Source organism: Cataglyphis hispanica, chromosome 12 (genome assembly GCF_021464435.1).
Source record: "Cataglyphis hispanica isolate Lineage 1 chromosome 12, ULB_Chis1_1.0, whole genome shotgun sequence".
Lineage (NCBI taxonomy): Eukaryota > Metazoa > Arthropoda > Insecta > Hymenoptera > Formicidae > Cataglyphis > Cataglyphis hispanica.
The window spans coordinates 4,789,557-4,810,018 of NC_065965.1; the positions used below are offsets into that span (position 1 = coordinate 4,789,557).

Below are 20,462 nucleotides of genomic sequence, written 5' to 3' on the forward strand. Positions count from 1 at the left end.
TTAAACACTTAAATTACACTCAATTGCAAAACTAATAAAAATTATCGGTTTTGACAGTACCAATCCTATTGGTATTTACGTAAATCTTTTGGAAAGAATTTTTTTTATATGAAATTATTTAATAATTATATTATATTAGTTACTTTTGATTAAATATCATATACGCATTCGCAAAATTGCAAATTTAATTAATTAACATAAATAATGAAAAATATTTCTCTTATTAGTTTTTGTGATAACTTTGTTATCATTCGATAAAGAAATGACCCACATGTCATCTTAATAAAAATTTTTTGTGCTTACTTTTCGCCTTGTAATTATTATATATTTTTAGATAGCAGATATTAAAATTATCTTGAATGGTGTATCAATGTTGTCTTTTATGTCAAGCTTATTTCTTGATTACTGTATTATATTATTCTTTGGAAGACTTCGTGATTATACACATCAGAGATGTGTATTTAACTAGACACTCACGACGCGATCATTTTGTTTATGTTTCCTTTGATTTTCTTGAATAAATTCATTTAAAATTAAGTTTTATATAAATAAAATTTAACTTTGCGCTTTTCTCTTTGAACTGATACAAATCAATTAAATCTTTAATTGTAAATATTTTAGTTCTTATATAATAGTTCTTACATTTTTGAACATTTTTATTGTCTACAATTAACCAAACAATATATGGATATACAAATATCCAAGAAAATATTGTTTTTAATTGTACTAAATTTTTATCGGTTAACCGTCCTCTTTAAATTTTCAGGAAGTATTGATTTTACACCAAGTGCATATAATTTTTGTAACGCTTTTATTGCTCACCGAAAACTTTTGGAGTAACTTTCGTCTCGCGCAATATTAAATGGCACTGAATGATCTCAAGATTTCTGATGAGTTCTCATGTGTAATACAAGATTATGCTTATGCTTGGACTTTTTATGGCAGATAGGACATTCAAACTGCGGTTCCACGCCGCATTCAAATCTCATGTGTCTGTTGAGCGAGTGCGGTCTAGTGTAGGCATTACCGCAACGCGGACAAGAGTAATCGCGATTACCCGCGGTTACCTGATTACTATTGACTTCAGTCAATGGTTGATTGTTTTGAATTTTCTCATGGTCAGCGTAATTGTCGGGACAAATCGGATCTTCAGTCGCGTTTGTTTTCGTCGCTGTTTCCTTCGTTAGCTGGTTCTCTGCCATCAGTCGAAGATACATCGTCTGGTATTGGTAGTACCATTCGATGGCGGAACCTGGCGAGTACTTCCGTTCTAGAAAACATATAAGAGAGTCAGTAAAGCTCTGTCAAATACATCGCGCCCTTTCGCCGTAAGGATTGGCAATCACACAATTAGTTTAGAAGGGATTATTATCGATCACGACAAGGACACAGACGTACACAGCACGAATTGAGTTAAACGCAATACCATTCACCATGAAAGCAACTGTAAACAAAATGCCCTTGATGTTTGAATTTTTTTTGTATGGAATTTATTTTTTGAAAGGGAAGGAAAAAATATTATTTCTTCTTGTCAACGAACAAATATATTTAAATATATTTAATGTGCGTGTCAGGGAAATTATATTTTTCTTATATTAAGAATAATTTTAGACAGTATTCTGCATTGTTCATATTAGACATAAAAATATTATTAAAAACTGTAGATTTGAGTACGCTATAGTTGATCGTATATACATCACGTATACATAATTTTGATTATTTTCGCTGAAAATTTTAAGAGAATCAGATGAATCATTTTTTTATGTATAAATACAATATATATTTTTCTTTATACATTCCTAGCTTTATTATTCATTGGTCATTCAGATTGACTTTTAATATGTAACATATATTATAGTTAATACATAATTATATTTTAACGTATAATATAAAATATGAAACAAGTCAATTTTCTTCTTTTTTTCTGTAGTTTTTGAAAATAGGAAGAATCTTTGTAATAAATTTTAATGTTAATGTATTGAGAAATATGTCTTCTTTGATTTCTATTATGGAGAATAATTTAATATATTATAGATAAAATTTTGAATGAAATATCAGTATAAAAAATATTCTAAACTTAATACAAAAATAATTTTTATTTACTAAAATATATTTGACTTCTTATTTATTTATCCAAAAAATAAAAAGATTATTCGCACATCTCATAATAATGTCAATAAATAAATAATTTTTATTCTTTTTCTTGTAATACTATATTTCATTGTAATATTTATACAACAGTAAATATGTGTTGCAGAGAGAATTCTATTTTTCGAAGAATTTATCTCTATCGGCATCATATGGAAGAGTCCTCAGTTTCAATCGATTCAGTTCCAATCTCGAGCATCGCCTCGGGATGCGATTCATATCAGGGCATGCTCTTTTAATTCGCAAACTTGTTCGCACAAATCACATTCGGGAAAGGAAGTCACCCGTATGCACTCTCATGTGATTTCGTAATTCGTATCGATATTTGAATTTTCGATCGCACACGTGACAGGAGAACTTTTTCTCCTTGTTGCCGCAGTCTACCCGCTGATGTCTCTTCAGGCTGTCCAGCCACTTGTATATCTTGCCGCAATCGGTGCAGACGTAATTCGAGGTCCGTATCGTCAGCGCATAAGAATCTCCGCTGTACACTTGAGCCTGCGTGACGGAATAATCACCAGGCAAAGTGTCGTGCACCTTCGACGGCGAGTATGTCTCTCTCGGAAACGATTGTAAAGACTCTTGACTCTCCTGGCCGATGCTGCGCGCCTTCTTCTCCAGCATCCACAAAGCGTCGTACTTCTCCTGGTCCGCTCCTGCGACAAGAAAGCAGATTGCCGGAGATTAGGCGAGATATGTTCGAATCGCATAAAGGCATAAAACATGATAATTGCGAAGAAAACGCGTCGCATTGTGATTATTCGAGATAAATGAATGAACGGCATGCTGCCGATATCAGGAAGCTCGAGGCTGATAAGATTCTCGTGCAGAGCGCGAGACGCTCTTGACTTTGATATGCTCTATGACGTGATATTCCAAATTATTTCGTTGCTAGTTCTCTATCCGTGCGTAAAAAAAAAGAATCTCTTTTACTTAAATTAAATTTTGCGATTGAAGTTAGGCGAATAGAATGTTTGATATTATTCGATTTAATATAACATAACATTTCATTTCATAATTGAACGAACTTTTATATACATCGCACATACAATCATTTCGCTTAAGATAGAAGCGCACAGGAACTACAAATGACGGTTATTTTTTGATAGAAGCCATTATTTATTTATTACACAGTTATTATTGTCGCGATTATTTCAAAGCAAACTAAAGCCTATGATCTTTATTTTTTCGTGATTTTTAAGTGCTTATAAAAAAAGAAATTTAATTATAATTATATATATAGAGGAGAATAAATTGAATACGTACATGCATATATGTATATATGTATGTGTTTGACATACATTTTTACATTATTTTAATCTTATATATCATTTGCTGAATGAAATCACAATCATTGCTCAGAAGAAAAAATTTTATTTACTGATGATGTGTTTGTAACGCGAAACCTTTCATCTATGTAAAATCAATAATTTTTTCTAATGATTTGCACAAGCGGTAATTGCTAGAATCAGAAATTTATAAGTATTTTTTTACGCCATAAAATTTAAAATCGCGCATAAACAATATAAAGACTTATTTACACTTACTACTTTTTTGAATCTTGCTCTATACACATTTGTCTTATATCACCTAATAAAATTCGTGTAGCATAATGTGAAGCTCCCGTCTACAATATACAATAAAAACATATAGCTCTTGAATAGTTATGTTCAATCTTATTATTATTCTCAAGCAATGCGTCGCGCATTTAATTAATCGAGTTTCATAATTTGATTATGATAAAATCAGTCATTGATATAATACATCAACATATTTCACTTTTTCAAAAGCGCATTTAAACAATTAAGATACGTAGAGTACATAGTTAACATTTTTAAAATAATTTAATTCCGTGTAATGTAATTTCTATTAAATGTCGCATTATTTAATCACGGCTCACATATTTTCTCTTTCTTTCTCATTCTCTCGTAACTGTTTCACTGAAATCAATCGATATTGAAAAAACGTCTTCTTATAAGCTCGTCTTGTCCACTTTCAAAGAATGATTACTCTCTTTGTCACCACACACTAATCGCTGATGCCGGCGCAAGGTATCCAGCCTTCTGTACGTTTTGCCGCATTGATTACAATAATATTCCTGCTGTTGAAGTCTCTCTAGTGTTTCCTGTCGATCTCGAAACGACGCTAGAAACTCGTCGCACTTTTGCTGATGACGCTTCAGACTGTCGACCCTTGTGTACGCTCTACCGCAGCCGTCGCAGCGGAACTGCTGGCCCGATTTGATGTTTTTCTGGACCACATTAGCTTCCACGCTGTTAAGAATTGGCGAGTCGCAAAGCAGGTAGTTCAATTGACCATGGAAGGGCACTTCGCAAACTTCCGGTTCCTCATCGTTGCTCTTCTCCGCACCGCACTGAACGTCATCGTCTGCAAAGACATATTAGTCCGTTAAAAGATGAGACTATAGGAGGCAAGACATGTAAGACGACTGGCAAGCGAATAGCATAGAGCCAGCAGCATGCATAATCTTATGGATTACCTTCTGATTTCGGTTTTAGTAATTATAGGATATAAGATTGTAGAGAGACTAAAGATCTTTTGAAAATTTCAATCGTTAGTTATAAAAATGTTTTTTTTTTTTTTTTTCCGAAGATTTCTTTTATCGAAAAGTTACAAGAAGGATAATAAGAGGTTTGCTCGATGTATTTTTTCGTGGAGCTTTGAATAAAAAATAATTAGGATGTAAAAGTTCAGCAAAGAATCTATCTTCTCAAAATTCGTAAATATTTATTGATTAAAAAAATAATGATGTGGACATATCATGTTTTCTTATATTGATATACACACAGTGAATTACAAATTTGTCTTAAACATACAAGTATATGTTTGATATCAAACATATGAAATACAGAAGCTCCATATTTGCGAAGATTACAAAATCTTGTTTGTTTAAAACTGATTCTTCAAAACTGTTGTAGATATCAAAACTGTGGTTACACAAAAGAAAAAATATAGAGAAGAATACTAAAAAAAAAAATTGGAGATAAAAGAGCACCATAAAAGAACATAAAAAATATTTTAATAAGTTTCTATAAATCTGCGATTCGCCAATCCTCTTAATTTTATTCGTAATAGATCGATTATAACATACTAGTTTCTATTTAAGTAATATTCGCGCTATTATTCGAAAGTATTTTTTTCTCGAGAAATTGATGTATTTTCATAAAAATAGAAATAAGAAAAAAATCTAAGAAATCAAAGAAATTTAAATTTAGATCAATTCTAAAATATTAATATTCATTGCGGTTCTTCCTTTTTGACTAATGACGTATGAGCATTCTTTATGTGATTGTGTAAAGATATTGGCTTCTCAAACTTCTTGTCACAAACGGGACAGCATGTAGGCTTGCTTTTCACTTTACAATACAACTTTTCGTGTCTTCTAAGGCTATCGAGCCTCGAGAAATTTTTTCCGCATCCCTCGCAGACGAGCGTGGTAATTTTCAGTTGCTTCTTTTGACGATGTTCCATGCTCTCCGGAGACAATTCATTGTAATCGGTGGTCACGAATTCGAAGCAGCTCTGTGATATATCCTCGTCAAACTCTTGCTGCATGAACGGCTCGGTTAACCAATCGCATAATTCCATGTCATCTATAAGAAAAAAAATAGGAAACGCTCGTTAGATTTACATCTCGATCTGGGATTCGCGAAGCTGAGGACCAAAAAGAAAATGCGAAGGAAAAATCCTATAAGCGCATGCATTCGGAAAAAGTGATTATGTGTAAATACACTATTATTAACGAATGGAAAAATATGAAATTTTTTTGATAGGAAAATATGAAAATTTTGAAGGAAAATCAATAATAGACTCGTTAAATTTATAAATAAAAAATTAGGAAGCGTAATGGACATAATTTAATAAATGTTCAATGTATGGTATATACTAGAGAACAACTTTATAATTAAAAATTATTTTATTGAAAGAATTTTATTCGAAAGAAGGAGAGAATAAATATAAATAAATATCTGTTTTATAAATGTTTTGTTATATTTATTGCTTCGATATTTTTTCTAAGAAGAAAAGAAAAATGTTAACATTTCTGTATAGTAATGTTGTATAATTTAGATTTTTGTTAACATAATGTAAATAATAATATCATAGAATATGTGAAACAGATTGAAACATAGAGAAAAAATTCATAAAGTAACTGAAAGTACATAACATCCTTCTTTAAAATACATTTTCTACACATCATGTTATTTATAGATCGCTTTATTTCGTTATAGTGCATGCAACAACAAGAAATACATATCATAAGAGATACATTTTATTATTATCATATGGTTTCGTAGAGATGATCGCAAAAATGCAACAAATCAGAGAATAGTCACGATTATTCAATGAAAAAAACATCCATCACGAGAAAAAATCGATTACTCTAGATGATGCTTCAAGTTCATATGCTTGGTCAATTCGTATCGACGATAGAACATTTTCTGACAAATTTCGCAATGCCACTTAGGTAGTTTGCCGCATTCCAGTCTCTGATGCCGCCGTAGATTATCCATCCATTTGTATCCTTTGCCGCATTCGCCGCACATAAAATGTTGTTCCTCCGGTGCCGCCGCTTTGCCGCGACTCAAGAAATATCGGGATATACTGGCGTTAAGCTTGAATTCGCTAAGCTCGTCTATCAGGGCACCGTCTGGAATACGCAAAAAATTTTGTTATATTCGCGAAACTGATAACGGCAACATTGATCTATATATCGATCTATACATGTATTGATCATTACATCAATAAAATACAGAATGCAATTTAATACATTAAATGTTAATATTATCATATTATAAATTTATACTCTAATAATGTTTTATTTTTTACAAAGTTTTATTTTGTTTGAGAAATTGATTGCTGAATCAATATATATCTTTACGATATTTGAATCTTTAATTACAACTCTGCTAATAACTATAGAGTATTATTATTTGAATACAAATGAAATTAAAACTTCCTATATAGTTTATATATTTTTTTTTATATTGTTATATCTATGTAATTTTTGGTTACATGAATTACAATACATCCCTCGTATACTAGATTGAAGGATGACATTAGGCTAGAGGAAGATGTTACGTGGATAGTACAGAAATTCTGCACTGTGTGTCTAAATAGTTACAAAGACATTTAAAAATATAATAGTTTTCTCTTTTATTGTAATCATAAATTAATTTTGGATAAAAATACAATTGTTGACTCCTATAAGATTCATGTACGGAGTTAATAGTAAAAACTTAGAATTACAAATCTTGTACATAAATTCATTTTATCGGCTTTATTTATCATACGTTCATTACATGGAGTGATAATAATTTGTATTCACGAAATTAAATGCATTAAAAAAATTGCTCCTTTTGTTTTAATATAATATTACTTATAACTAAAGATAATTATATAATATACTTATAATAATATAATATAATATACTTATAACTAAAGATAATTAGTTCACATAAGACATTCAATCCGTATTTTTTATATTTTTTATATTTTTTATATTTTATATTATACGTGTGTATAAAATGTATCTTGTACACATATATGTATGTATATACATATATATATATATATATATATATATATATATATATATATATATAATTGTCGCATATATATATATATGCGACAATTATTGTATCTATTATGTATCTATTTTTTATCTTTTATTCTTAATAATTGTATTTATGTTTATATATATATATATATATATATATATATATATATATATATATATATACAACTTTGCTTAATGAATTACTATTACCAAGTACTAAAGCTGTATACATATATATCTTACTTAATGAACACATCTATCCATTGACGCATTATTCGTTGGCAGTGTATTTTGATTAAACAAAATGATAAAAAGCAAATAAAATATATTATTTATCAATATTTTTCTTAAAATTAAAAAAAATTGAACACTTGAATTTGTAATAATAAACAACAATTATTGCAACACTATTTATAATGTTCAATAATTACATTATTCAAATAGTTTTCTATAAAAAAGTAAATCTTTAATAATAAATCTTAATAAATCTTAGAATAAACCTATTTCCCAATATACACAATACAAAACACAGATTAATTATTGTGTATTAATATTGTGTTTTCAACACTTGAGATCTTTCATGTAATCAAAATTAAATCTAACAGCTGTTTCAATTATGGATGGAAATGTGAATTGTGTAAAAATGCATGCAAAGAAATATATTAAACATCTTGATACATTACACCAATATAGTTCCAAAAGGAACTTTTACAAAGAAAAATGTATTGCTTTAAAAGCAAATGTAGATATAAATTTATATCGCCTGTGTAATCGTAAGCACTTTTCGATTTCGATCAGATCGCATCTTCATTTTTTTTAATAATAGATTCTCGTAAGCAAGCTTTCCCAATCGGCAGCCATGTTAGAATGATGATACAATAAATGTTGCTTAAGTCTGTCTTGTTTGTAGAATTTCTTTGTGCAAAATTCGCACTTGATTTTCACCCCCTTGTGCCCGCTTTGCAACTGATGTCGACGTAAACTGCTCATCCATATATATTCCTTTCCACATAAATTACACGTAAAGACTTGAATCTGACGGTTGTTCGGATCGTTTTGATTAATATTTTTATCCATATTAGTTAAAAATGCAGGTTCGTTGAAGTTTCTCGCTTTTAATAAGACATCAGCCGATGTATTTTCAGAGTTATAAAAAGCCATGCTTCATATGTTGCTCATTTTGAATTCTGTTGACATAAAATAAGCAAAAATGATTGAAAATCGTTTCGTGAAATTATTGACCACGGATATGCTTTTAATGAAAAAAGCGCAAGACTTGAATTTAAATAAAAAAACTTTTGCTAAATTAGATTATTAAAATTTAATGGAGAAAAGAAAATAGGATTATCGTAGCAAAAAACATGCAATTATAACATATAAAAAAGATTGAAATAATGTTGTGCATGAAAGAAATCTATTAAATTGATCGAAGCTCAAACATTAAAAAAAAACATTGCTTGCACAACTAAATTAATTATAAAAATTATACGCAAAATATTCATCAATAAAAATTGCGTATAAAATATTTGTTTAAAAGCGCAATTTTTAATAGACGATGACAATATATTGTCTATATTTTTTCATAACAAAGATTGTTATAGGTATCAAAAATTAAGAGAAATAAAGAGACACAACAAATATATTTTTTTATTGTAAGTTGCATATACTTTATTAATATAATTATCATCAAATAGTCTTTTATTTAAAAAACATAAATCGATCGATTTCTGACTTATTATTAGTTGTAGGTTTTCTAATGCGGCATTTAATTAAAAAAAAATAAAAAATGACATCTTAGTATTGTCTTCTTTTATTTAAAAGAAAAACATGGAAACAAAACCAAACATGTAGAAAATAAAATCGGAGAGAAATAATTACATGTGCCCTTTTTATGATCGGAATAAAGCCTGATAAAAAAAAAATGAAACTTTTAATCAAGATAAACGAATATTAGAATACAAAATACAATACAAAGAAGATGTACAATAATTATTTAAAACAGATACAGAATTAATATTCAGACAGTTTGGAATAATATTTACAGTCTTGTCATTCGCTACTTACAACGCATCTTTTCAATAAACATTGTATGCATGTGATATTTCGTTGGATGTTTGTTTATAATTATTTTTGTACAAAATATTGTACTCTCTCGTGAATCATGTATATGAAGAATGTTGAATGATGCAAAGGTAAAATTTAATGAGCATGTGTTTAAACATTTTATATTTTCAATATATGAGAGTGTATTACGCGCATTTAATATATCGTAAAACATTTTATAAGATAATTCTATTATATAGTAAAAAATAAGAAGTATACATATTTGTATCATTTATCATCAAAGTATATGAAAGTATGGATAATATCCGTCTCTGTCAAAATAACAATATTTAATTTGGCTTATAGGTAACAATTCATCATATTTTATATTTGACTACATTTTATGATTAAATTGCATCAAATGATAAGAAATCAAATGTATTGTAAATACACCGCATTCATCCTCCAAGAGAATTCATATACACAGACATTCGCACATCCATTCTTAGCGTTAATGGAAAAAACATATGATTCTTACATAGATTCTTACAAAGCTTTATAAAAATTTAGAGAGCTCTTTTTGCATCTTTGCTTTGCTTGGCATTTATAATTTAAAATTATAAATCTCCTAAAAATGCAATTTTACAATCTGAATTGAAGATATACGTAACGTTGGCAAATAAATGAACGATAAAAATTTCAGATTGCATGTTCATTTTATGTTATGTGATATTTTGCAAAAAGCTTTAATTTTAAAGATGTTTAAAAGAACATTTGTATGAATTTCGATCGCCTGTTTATATGAATTTTATATAATTCATTGATCATCAATTGATGATTAGTTGCCTGTTATCGATCGCTCCCATTATTTCGCTGATTAGCGCCGCCTTTAATCATAATCCTTTTTTTGCACCGTCTGAGTCATTCTTCTCTCACAGCCAACAATATGCGCGTTCAGGACGAATCTGTGCTTGAATCTGCGGCCGCAGATAGGGCATACCTCGCAAGGCACAACGCCGCACTCGAGTCGCTTGTGTCGGCTCAAGGACGTCGTGGCTTTATACGTTTTCCCGCATCTGTTGCATTCGTATTTTATATCGCTCGTGTTCTTCTTTGAAGAAGTTCTGGGCGTTTTGTATATCGTCTCATCGAATCGTTGTTGGCTCCAGGAGTTGTCATGGGACAGCAGCATCGAAGTCAGCAGACCTGAAACGAGAAGACGTGTGGTTAGACAACGCACTTCGCGATTTGTCTGGCGCTATGTCGTCGGCGCAATACTTTCCGAATCGAGAGATTAGACATTGAACTGATTCTTAAATAATTTTCCGACTAAAAACATGCGGATGGAAGACATAAGCTGAAATTATAACTTGGATTATTTTATTTTTAATAAGACTTCCGAGGAAGTTAATAAAGACACAAGGGATTGATCATATGTCCTTAACTTTCTTGTTTGATTAAGAATTATTTAAAAAATCACGGTTAAGCAAATTTAATTAAAACAAAATCCAATTAAAAAAATTTTATTTTATTATTGAAAAAACATGTATTTAATTTTATTGTTGAAAAATATCATTTAAAAGTAATATTAATATATAATTATCCCGTAAAAAGAAATACAAAATGTAGGACAAAATAAATTTATAAAATGCCAAGAATTGAAAATTACGGATTATTCATTATTGATTAATTGTGAATGTATTTTATGAAATTAATGCATCGGAGATCTTTTTTCTCGCTTTGTCTATTTATTACTAGTGTTTGACAAGCATTGCAGTGATTAAATTCGTTTTACAATTAGAACTTCCGTTTTGGAAAATCGATCGGAAAATGAAACAAGTTTTAATTGAAAATTGCACGAGCACAGCTGAAATTTAATTTACACAATCTGAAAATTAATGTCGTTGATAAAATTGCAATAGTGTAAAAAAGATAGTAAATTATGAAAGAAGAATATGAAAAAGAAAATAAGATAAAAGTCGAAAAAGAGGAAGGCAAGCTGTAAATTTTTGTACAAAGTAAAAATTATAATTTTTGTTATTAATCTTATTAGTTTTATTTACTAAAGTTTTTAAATATTATTTTGACAAATGAGTCAAAAGATGTCAAAAGAGTAGGAAAAGTCATTTAAATAAATATAACATAGGATGTTTTTATTTTATAGTATTATCGATGTTTGGATAATTTATTAATAAAAATGTACATTTTTAGTTTGGCACTTTAGTCCCAAATATTATTATCGAGATATCGAAGCTCCTCTTTTTTTATTTTTTTACAATGAGGAGTGAAAATCTCAGCGTATACCATAATTTTCGTCCGTTTCTCTTTTTCTTTTACTACATATTTTAAAAATAATGTCAGTCTATCATTCATACATTTGCATAAACATGCTATGTACATTTGAGTTATAAATACACTCTCCTTCTCTCTCTCTCTCTCTCTCTCTCTCTCTCTCTCTCTCTTTTAACTTAAGCAACAAACATTATATATTCTTAATTCCTTGTTAATTAATTTTAACAGATAAAATCTGTGGCTTAACGCTTGATCAACATTAAATCTTTTAAAATAAAATCTAAATTATCTAAAAATATATATAAAATTTTCATATAATATATAAATATTAATGTATGTACATTATTTTTTGCAAATAAGCTGCACGTACAAAAAAACCAATTCTTTCAAAAATAGCATGCGCGCAAAATACTCAAATAAATATATTATTTAAAATATTATATCATAATATAATAATTGTAATACACAATTTAAAGTTGCGTGTTATATAGTAGAACGAATTATTATAATATTTCAATATGTGACAAAAATAAGAAATATTTAAACAAATTATATGCTCTTAAATTTTTTTTTTAATGAGACGTATATTTAGTGCGATACAAAAGCACGGACGCGATTGTTTTATTTTATCACTTTAATATTGCAAAGCAAGATAGCAAAGTACTATCTATGTACTTTATCTGTAAATATTTATGTATAGATACATTTATATATTTAAATATTTATATATAATTATCAAAAAAAAAAATATTTTCATTACTTCGAGAAAATTCAAATTATAGCAAAACACATTTATTTTACAATCAATTATTTTTGTTTCAAGCGCGTTATTACGTAATAGTACATTACTAAAATGAATTTAAAGTTAGACATATATAACATTAAGAATGATACCTTAACGTTGTTCTGATCTGTATATTATATTTGCGCTGACATTATCATTAACTCTGATTATAACTCGGTCTTCGTAACAATTATAACATAGAAAAAAAAAATAGAAACAGTTAACTGAGAATTAATTAATACAACCTCCTGGCGACACAATCTTGTCTGAATGATGTAAGTTATCTTTTTTGTATCTTTTGAAAAAAAAAAAGAAGCATTATTCTCCGTGAATTGCAACGTAGCTTTTGTCATCTCAATAATTGTCTAAATTCGTCTAAGAAAACATTTCTCTCTTTTTTTTTTGCACGACACTAGATGATGAGTTAGCATGAATCTATACGTAAACTTTTTTCCGCATATCTGGCATTCGTGTTTGGGCTCGACGCCGCATTCCAATCTCTGATGTCTTCGCAAGGACGTTTCTAATTGGTAGCCTTTTCCGCATCTCATGCATTTGTAGATTACCGGTTTTTTCGCGTACTTCAACTTCTCTATATTCTTCACGATCAGTCTCGGGACTGAAAAGCAAAAGAGAAAAGCATAGAAGATTAAATTCCCAATAACAAATATAGAAAATGTTAGTGAGTCTTTAATTGAGATATCAGAAGTGAAAAAACTTACTAAAATTTATTTAATTGATTTTTTTTCATGAACATTGCTCGAGAAATATGAAATAAATATTTATTATATAATTTTAACAGACTTTATATGTGATTAAATATAATTTGTCTAATTTGTACGAACATAATAGTCAATTGTCTTTTTAAAATTCCTAGATGTAAATTTATTGATAAATATTTTCGAAAAACTAATTCTCTAACAGATTTAATTACTATATATAATAATAATTAATTAAACCAATTTCTTTTTCTCTTTCTAAATTTTATAATTATGATAATTCTAGATAATGTAGAGCAAAAAAATTTAATAAATAACTAAATCTACAATTGCTAAACCACAATCCAATAGACTCTTAATTACTTTTTGAATAAAAATCTTTAGAAATTGTTTTTATCACATTAGAAGCTTTTTAAATTAAAGCTTCATTCATATTATGTTATTGCATATTGTATATTTGTGTATATAATTTAATAATAAAAAAGGAATACGAGCAAATAAAAATTCAATAATATTATTAATATTTTTATATAAGCTTCAATATTTATTTTAATAAAATACACATACATTAATTTATTTTCTTGTGCAAAAAAATAGATTTTTCGTAAATAATACTTAAATTACGACGCATGAAATGTTCGTGCTTAAGTGATCATTAGTTAGAAAAGAGAACATAAATATCCGAGGATTTATACTTGGTTACATTTCTCACACACCCACACACACACACATATATTTGTTTATAAGTAATATGCATCTTTGTTGTCCTTAAGAAAAGAATATAATAGAATAAGAATATAAAATTTTTTGGATTCTAAGGAATTTATCTCGTCTTTTATAGAAAATATCATGTATATCTGTACGTGTTTTTCTTTTATATATATATATTTTTTTTATATAATGAAATAAAATGTTCTATTTAATGATTTTATTTAACATGAAATTTTAATATGAAATTTTTTGATTAATAATTCTTAGAAGTCCGATTTGTTCCATGACTTGAGATGTGTCTATATAAATGATACTTCCGTTTGAAGCCCTTATTGCATATCGGACAGATGAAATTGCGTTCCTTTAGGCATTCTTTGGCATGACGTAGTAGTTTATCTCTATCTTTGTAATCTCTTCCGCAATTTTGGCAAAATAATGGAGTCGTCAATTCGATAAAGTTCAAGTTTCTCCAATAATCTGAAAGTGACAGTAACTTCCGGTTAATTAAGTTTTCCAATGAAAGATATTTATAGAAGCGATAAAAAATCGAGAATTTTGAATTATTAATTTACTGAATATGTTATTGATTGTAAATTTAAGATTATAAAGTGCAAATGCTTATATCTGTTTTTACATTTCAAATTGAAAGATAACAATACACAATAACAATTCACAATACGAGTTTATGATCTCAGAACACATTCTCTACACTTCATAGGCTAATATTTCTTCTTGTCATAAAATTATATATGTATATAATTTTATAACATATAATATATGTAAAAATGTATTGTAGGAATTAGCAATAGGATATATGAACGAAAAAATTCTTACAAAATGTTTTTTAAATATTTTATTTACAATTGTTTCATGCTATTTAAACATGCCTTTATTTTTTACAATCTAATTTATTCATTAAACAGTCTCAAAAAGCAAACATAAATATATCTCAATAACTATATCTTCGAAATAACTTCGAAATAACTTCGATGAATTTTTTTCATATTCTAAGAATATATAATATTTTGTGATATATTCTTATTTACAAGAGCGTTTCTATCCCAATTTAATGCAATATAGGAAGATTAATAGGAAGATTAATGGAGAAATTGACACTGGGAACAATCGCCATTAAGAAATAAAAAAAGAAACTAAATAATATATATTGTACGTATCCGCTATTTGCTCCTTCAGCTCGCTTAATGTTATAATTCGTGTTTGTTAAAAACTGTTGTATTTCTCAAAAGAATAGTAGGTATATATTTTTTAATAAAAATATATTGTATAATGAGATATACATATCTCAATAAAATTAACTAAATTAAATAAAATCATAAAAAAGAAAAAAACAGAAAAAATGAAAGAATGTTGTAGAAAAAAATATAGCGCAATCGATTCTGAGTTAATGTGACAAAAAAAAATTAAGGATATTTTGCTCATTTTCATTGGTTGCTTTACAATTCATCGATCGATTAATCAGTCATCGGTTCAGTCATATATTAATATAGTGAATCAATCTGGCATGCGACTGCCACCGATGTTTGTGCTTGAATTTCCTTCCGCAAATCGGACACTCAAAAGTAGGATCCTTTCCGCATTCAACCCGTAAGTGTTTCTTCAGCGAATCCCTCCATATATATCGCTTGCCGCATCGGTAACAAGACCAGGATTTCACACAGGAAGCTGGAAAAAGAGAGTGGCAATCATTAAATTGTTCGTTTGATGTGCTTTCTTCAATCGCAACATCGAAAGCACGTGTCACAGTGATTGCTACCTCGATTTTGAATAGCATCTCGCTGTTCAAAAAGCTAATCTTAAATTATTATAATAAATAATTAATATTTCTGCGTGTCGCTTTCTCGAATAAATATTATCGAGAGGATTGAATCCTCCCTTATTGTCCGATATGTGATATAGGTAAATTTAATACTTTATTTAAACTACTAATTATCTCGTTTCGAATATTGTCATATACAATCGCTGCTGTAAAAAAGAAAAAAAAAACAAAAAAAAAATATTCTGCGCAAGATGAAATTACAAAGCATACTGATAATCTTAAAGGAACGTACTTTCAAGCATGAGTAAACAGAATCAGGACAAATTAAAGTTTTTCGCTTTAGAGTTCGCCGATAAAATTAACATATATTTTTATAACTAATAATAAAAAGTTATTCTAATATAGATGCAATATTATAATAAATCATTTACTGTAATTGTGTGAAATGTGGAGGTTATCATGGATGCTTCAAAAGGTTCAAAATTTCTTTTAAAAAATAATTTCATAATAACTTTCACAACAAAATTTCATAATCAACATAAAATAACATAAAATAACATAAAAAATTCTATAATCTCTCTCTTTTTTTAAAAGAAAGATTAAATGATCTCCATTATCATCACAAATTTATTTTTTAACTGGAAACTGCAATACTTACTATTCTTGTTCTAATATTTCTAAGGTATATATTTCACGGTAATAAAAATAGAAATATAATATGTTTTTTGTATTATGTTGTATTTTCTATTTTGTATTATGCTTAAAAAACAAATAATAATAATATTATTTTCTCTGCAATAATATACATCAATTTGAAAGTAGCAAATAATAAAAGAGAAATGTATCTCATTAATAAATCAAATAATTAATAAATCAGATAATAGATGATTAAAACAATATTTTTTATTCGGAACTTTAAAAACTATGTACGTTAGGAGATTAATAAATTACATATATAAATTTAAACTCAAAGAAACTTTATAGAATAATTCTAGAAATTCAAATACTGATTTTACATAAAATATATATATGTGTATATGTGCAAATGCTACACCTAGTATTAATCAAACTATAAAATTTAATAACACAGAATTGTAAAAATCGCTTTTTCGTCTTATTACAAAATATATATTTTCTTCTAAAGCTGCTCTTCTTTTACTTAATCATTAAATATAATATAAACACGATTTGAGATACGTTTTCGTGTATTTGTTGCTCCGTTAAAAACTATAGCATGATAGCACTTGAGATGTCCCGCGCGTTATAATGTAATGCTGTGCATGCATTTCGCGTGCGACTGCCAGCGATGCTTATGCTTGAACTTCCTGCCACAGACGGGACATTTGAAGGCCGGCTCTTTGCCGCATTCCACTCGTATGTGATTCTTCAAGGAGCCACGCCATAGGTAACGCTTACCGCATTGGAAGCAGACCCATATCTTCTTCTCTATGTAGACTGAAAAAGAGAAGAGAAGTTTTCATAGTATTTAGGTAATTTCGGAAATCACGCACGCTACTAAACCAGCCCCTTAAATGCCGCGTTCGCCGAACGACATTAACGAGATACAATGTGCGTTACAATCGTAATCGCATTTACTATGATTCAGTGAGATTCGTTGAATCTTCTTTGAGTAAAAATATTGTACTTTTAGCTGAAAAATTTTTATATAGATACGATCATCTTTTTTTTTTTATTAACTTTTCGCTAAAGCTCTTTAACTCTTTGCAACTCGTATTTATAATACAGCTTATAATATATATCAATCCTCAAAATTATGAATTTTATATTTGTGTATTGAAAAATTAAAAAATGCTACAACAAAAAAAGAAAATATATTTATATAAAAATTAAATTTTTATATTTTTGAGAGAATTCTATATGTATAAGTAAATATATACATTATTCAATGATATCGTTTCACAAAGCATATGACTATACATATGTATATATATATATATATATATATATATATATATATATATAGTCATATTCTTTGTAAAATGATATCATCGAATCGTTTTGAGAAGATTGAAAATGATGATCGGTTTACTCAATATAATATGACATCGACAATCTAGCGGAACATTCTTTTGTAAAAATTAACAATAAGTGTCATGTGAGATTCATCAAAAGATAATAGAATGAGATCTTTATTATTGCCAAGATTTATACAAATATAATAAAGTATTATAAGTTTATATATTACAATGCAATAGAAATCTCAGGCATGCTTTATGAACATTCACGAGCCAATTCTCGTTGCAATTTATTGTTGTGTAGTTTCATCACATGTGCTTTCGATGTAAGATGCGACTGTAGCCTATGTTTATATTTAAACATCTTGTCGCAAAGTACACAGCTGAACTTGGGTTGTTTGCCGCAAAGTCGCGTATGGGAGTACATGGATCTTATTCGCACGTAGGTCCTGCCGCAAATCTTACACGGAAAGATTCTCCGATCAATCTCACCTGAAAAACAGATAATGAATGGTGCGTGCGTGCATCTTAGAGTGCATTTTACAATAGAGTCAATTTCCTTCATCAATTTCCTATAGTACGCGAGAAAAGGACAGTGCATAAATCAGATAATAAAATTCGCAATTTTTTTTTTAAATGACTATCAATTTTTTGACAAATTGATATGATTCACGCAACAATCTTAGCACAATTAAAAGAAAATTGCAAAAAAATACACCCTTGTTCTCGTTTTTAATAATCTTCGTTATCAAAGTGATGTTTTAAATCTAAAGAAAAAGAAAAGAATAAACATATATATGTATATTGCGTTAATAAAAATACAAACATAAATTACAAACATAAAAATACAAACATAAATTACAAACATAAAAATACAAACATAAACGTGAAATTCGATTGAAAACTATGCTGAAACTATAATTATCAGTTAAAAATTAATTAAACTTGAACATAATCATGAATTATACTTAATTACTTTTATACAGACTCCCATAAAACAAATAACTCTAATAATTTTTAATAAAACATGACCTTATAGAGAGATTTTTGATCAGCACTGACAACTCTTTTAGTTCTTTAATCACTCAATCACACACACACACACTATTTTTATATATTAACGGTTTTTTTATTATTTTATATAGCCCTGCAACGTCAATTTTTAATTAAAATAAAATTCAGAAATTATAGGACGAATGTAGGAACCCGGAAAGATGGGATTATACAATTTCCTTAGAGATGTGACAGACAGGTTATTTGAATGTTATTTCATCGTTTTTATTTCTATTAATATATTAAATTATTTTATCTCTTCTTACATGAGGTTTGCGCCATCTTTTTTTCTGTAAATATAAAAAAAAACCGTGGGTTTCTTATTAAATATATTTGTGAATTGCTTTATGATGTTTCATGAGATGATGCTTGTGTTTAAACTTTCTGCCGCAGACGTTGCAGGCGAAGCGTGGTTCGATACCGCACTCCATTCGTTTGTGCAGACTTAACGATTCTCTCCATTTGTACGTCTTGCCACACGTGTTGCAGGGATAGCATATCGAGCGCAACATCTGTTGGCCTGAAACATATATGTAACAATCTTGGTTTCATTAATGTCGGACTAACCGTCAATTTCAACGTCGATGGCGTGCATGCTAGAAAGTCCATGATCCGAGAAAATTAGATCTCTAGTTTTGATTTTCGCTCTGGCAAGATTTCTAATCTCGATCTTTTCCTCAAAGTCATCCGCAACATGTCAAAAATCAGGGATTAAGTGTCCAAATGTAATTTCGATGTGGCGAGATTCTATCTCAGTATTATATTTACCAATTCCCTATAAAATCGCATTATTAAAAATTTCTATCTATATTAATATTGAACGGCTAGTATATCGATATATAACTGAAATTTTCATGATGTTAGCATTAAATATTCAATCATATGTACACATAAGATTAAAATTTTTATAATATTAGTCTCGATATTGCATTGATATAGATATAAAAAATTACCAATATTTATCGAAAATATTACCAATATTTTTCTCTAGTTTTCATATAATACTGAAATAAAAACCAATTCCCTCAACATCAATATAAAGTCATCAAGTGATTTGTTTATATTCTTTTCTACATTCATATCCATATTAATATTATTACATTTATTATAAAATTTTAAATTTATATGTGCATGATTTCTTTATAATATTTGTAAAGTCTTATAAATTATTAACTGATTTGAGACAATATATTCAACAATTTATAATAATATTATTAAAAAGTACGCATATATTGGAATATATTTCTCAAGACACGTAAATATCTGTTTTTATAGTAAAATAATAGCTTTTATTTTGATTTATACATAAAATTAAGAGACAATGAGAGAAGTATAAAATAAAATATGTATATATATGTCAATTGATTTTTAATATTAATTT

At 28.2% G+C, this 20,462-nt stretch overlaps 5 protein-coding genes across 5 annotated transcripts in view; all 5 read right to left on the bottom strand.

The window, feature by feature from the left end:
• LOC126853708 (lipase member H-B-like) overlaps positions 1 to 20,462 on the bottom strand; it is a 261,537-nt gene that overhangs the window by 104,719 nt on the left and 136,356 nt on the right. The gene's annotated exons all lie outside the window — the stretch shown is intronic.
• LOC126853740 (zinc finger protein 628-like) lies at positions 176 to 1,413 on the bottom strand. Its single transcript, XM_050599772.1, has one exon. The coding sequence runs from the start codon at positions 1,215 to 1,217 to the stop codon at positions 879 to 881; it is 339 nt and encodes a 112-aa protein (XP_050455729.1). The 5' UTR covers positions 1,218 to 1,413; the 3' UTR covers positions 176 to 878.
• LOC126853738 (zinc finger protein 775-like) lies at positions 1,984 to 3,062 on the bottom strand. The gene has a single exon (XM_050599768.1). It carries the CDS (start codon positions 2,770 to 2,772, stop codon positions 2,410 to 2,412), a length of 363 nt encoding a protein of 120 aa, XP_050455725.1. The 5' UTR covers positions 2,773 to 3,062; the 3' UTR covers positions 1,984 to 2,409.
• LOC126853597 (zinc finger protein 595-like) lies at positions 4,121 to 5,757 on the bottom strand. Its single transcript, XM_050599444.1, has 2 exons — positions 5,532 to 5,757; positions 4,121 to 4,536 (listed from the first exon to the last, which is right to left on the bottom strand). Exons 1-2 carry the CDS (start codon positions 5,755 to 5,757, stop codon positions 4,121 to 4,123), a joined length of 642 nt encoding a protein of 213 aa, XP_050455401.1.
• Positions 6,546 to 19,690, bottom strand: LOC126853598 (zinc finger protein 273-like). The gene is made up of 4 exons (XM_050599445.1): positions 19,503 to 19,690; positions 13,412 to 13,464; positions 10,706 to 10,975; positions 6,546 to 6,817 (listed from the first exon to the last, which is right to left on the bottom strand). Exons 1-4 carry the CDS (start codon positions 19,688 to 19,690, stop codon positions 6,546 to 6,548), a joined length of 783 nt encoding a protein of 260 aa, XP_050455402.1.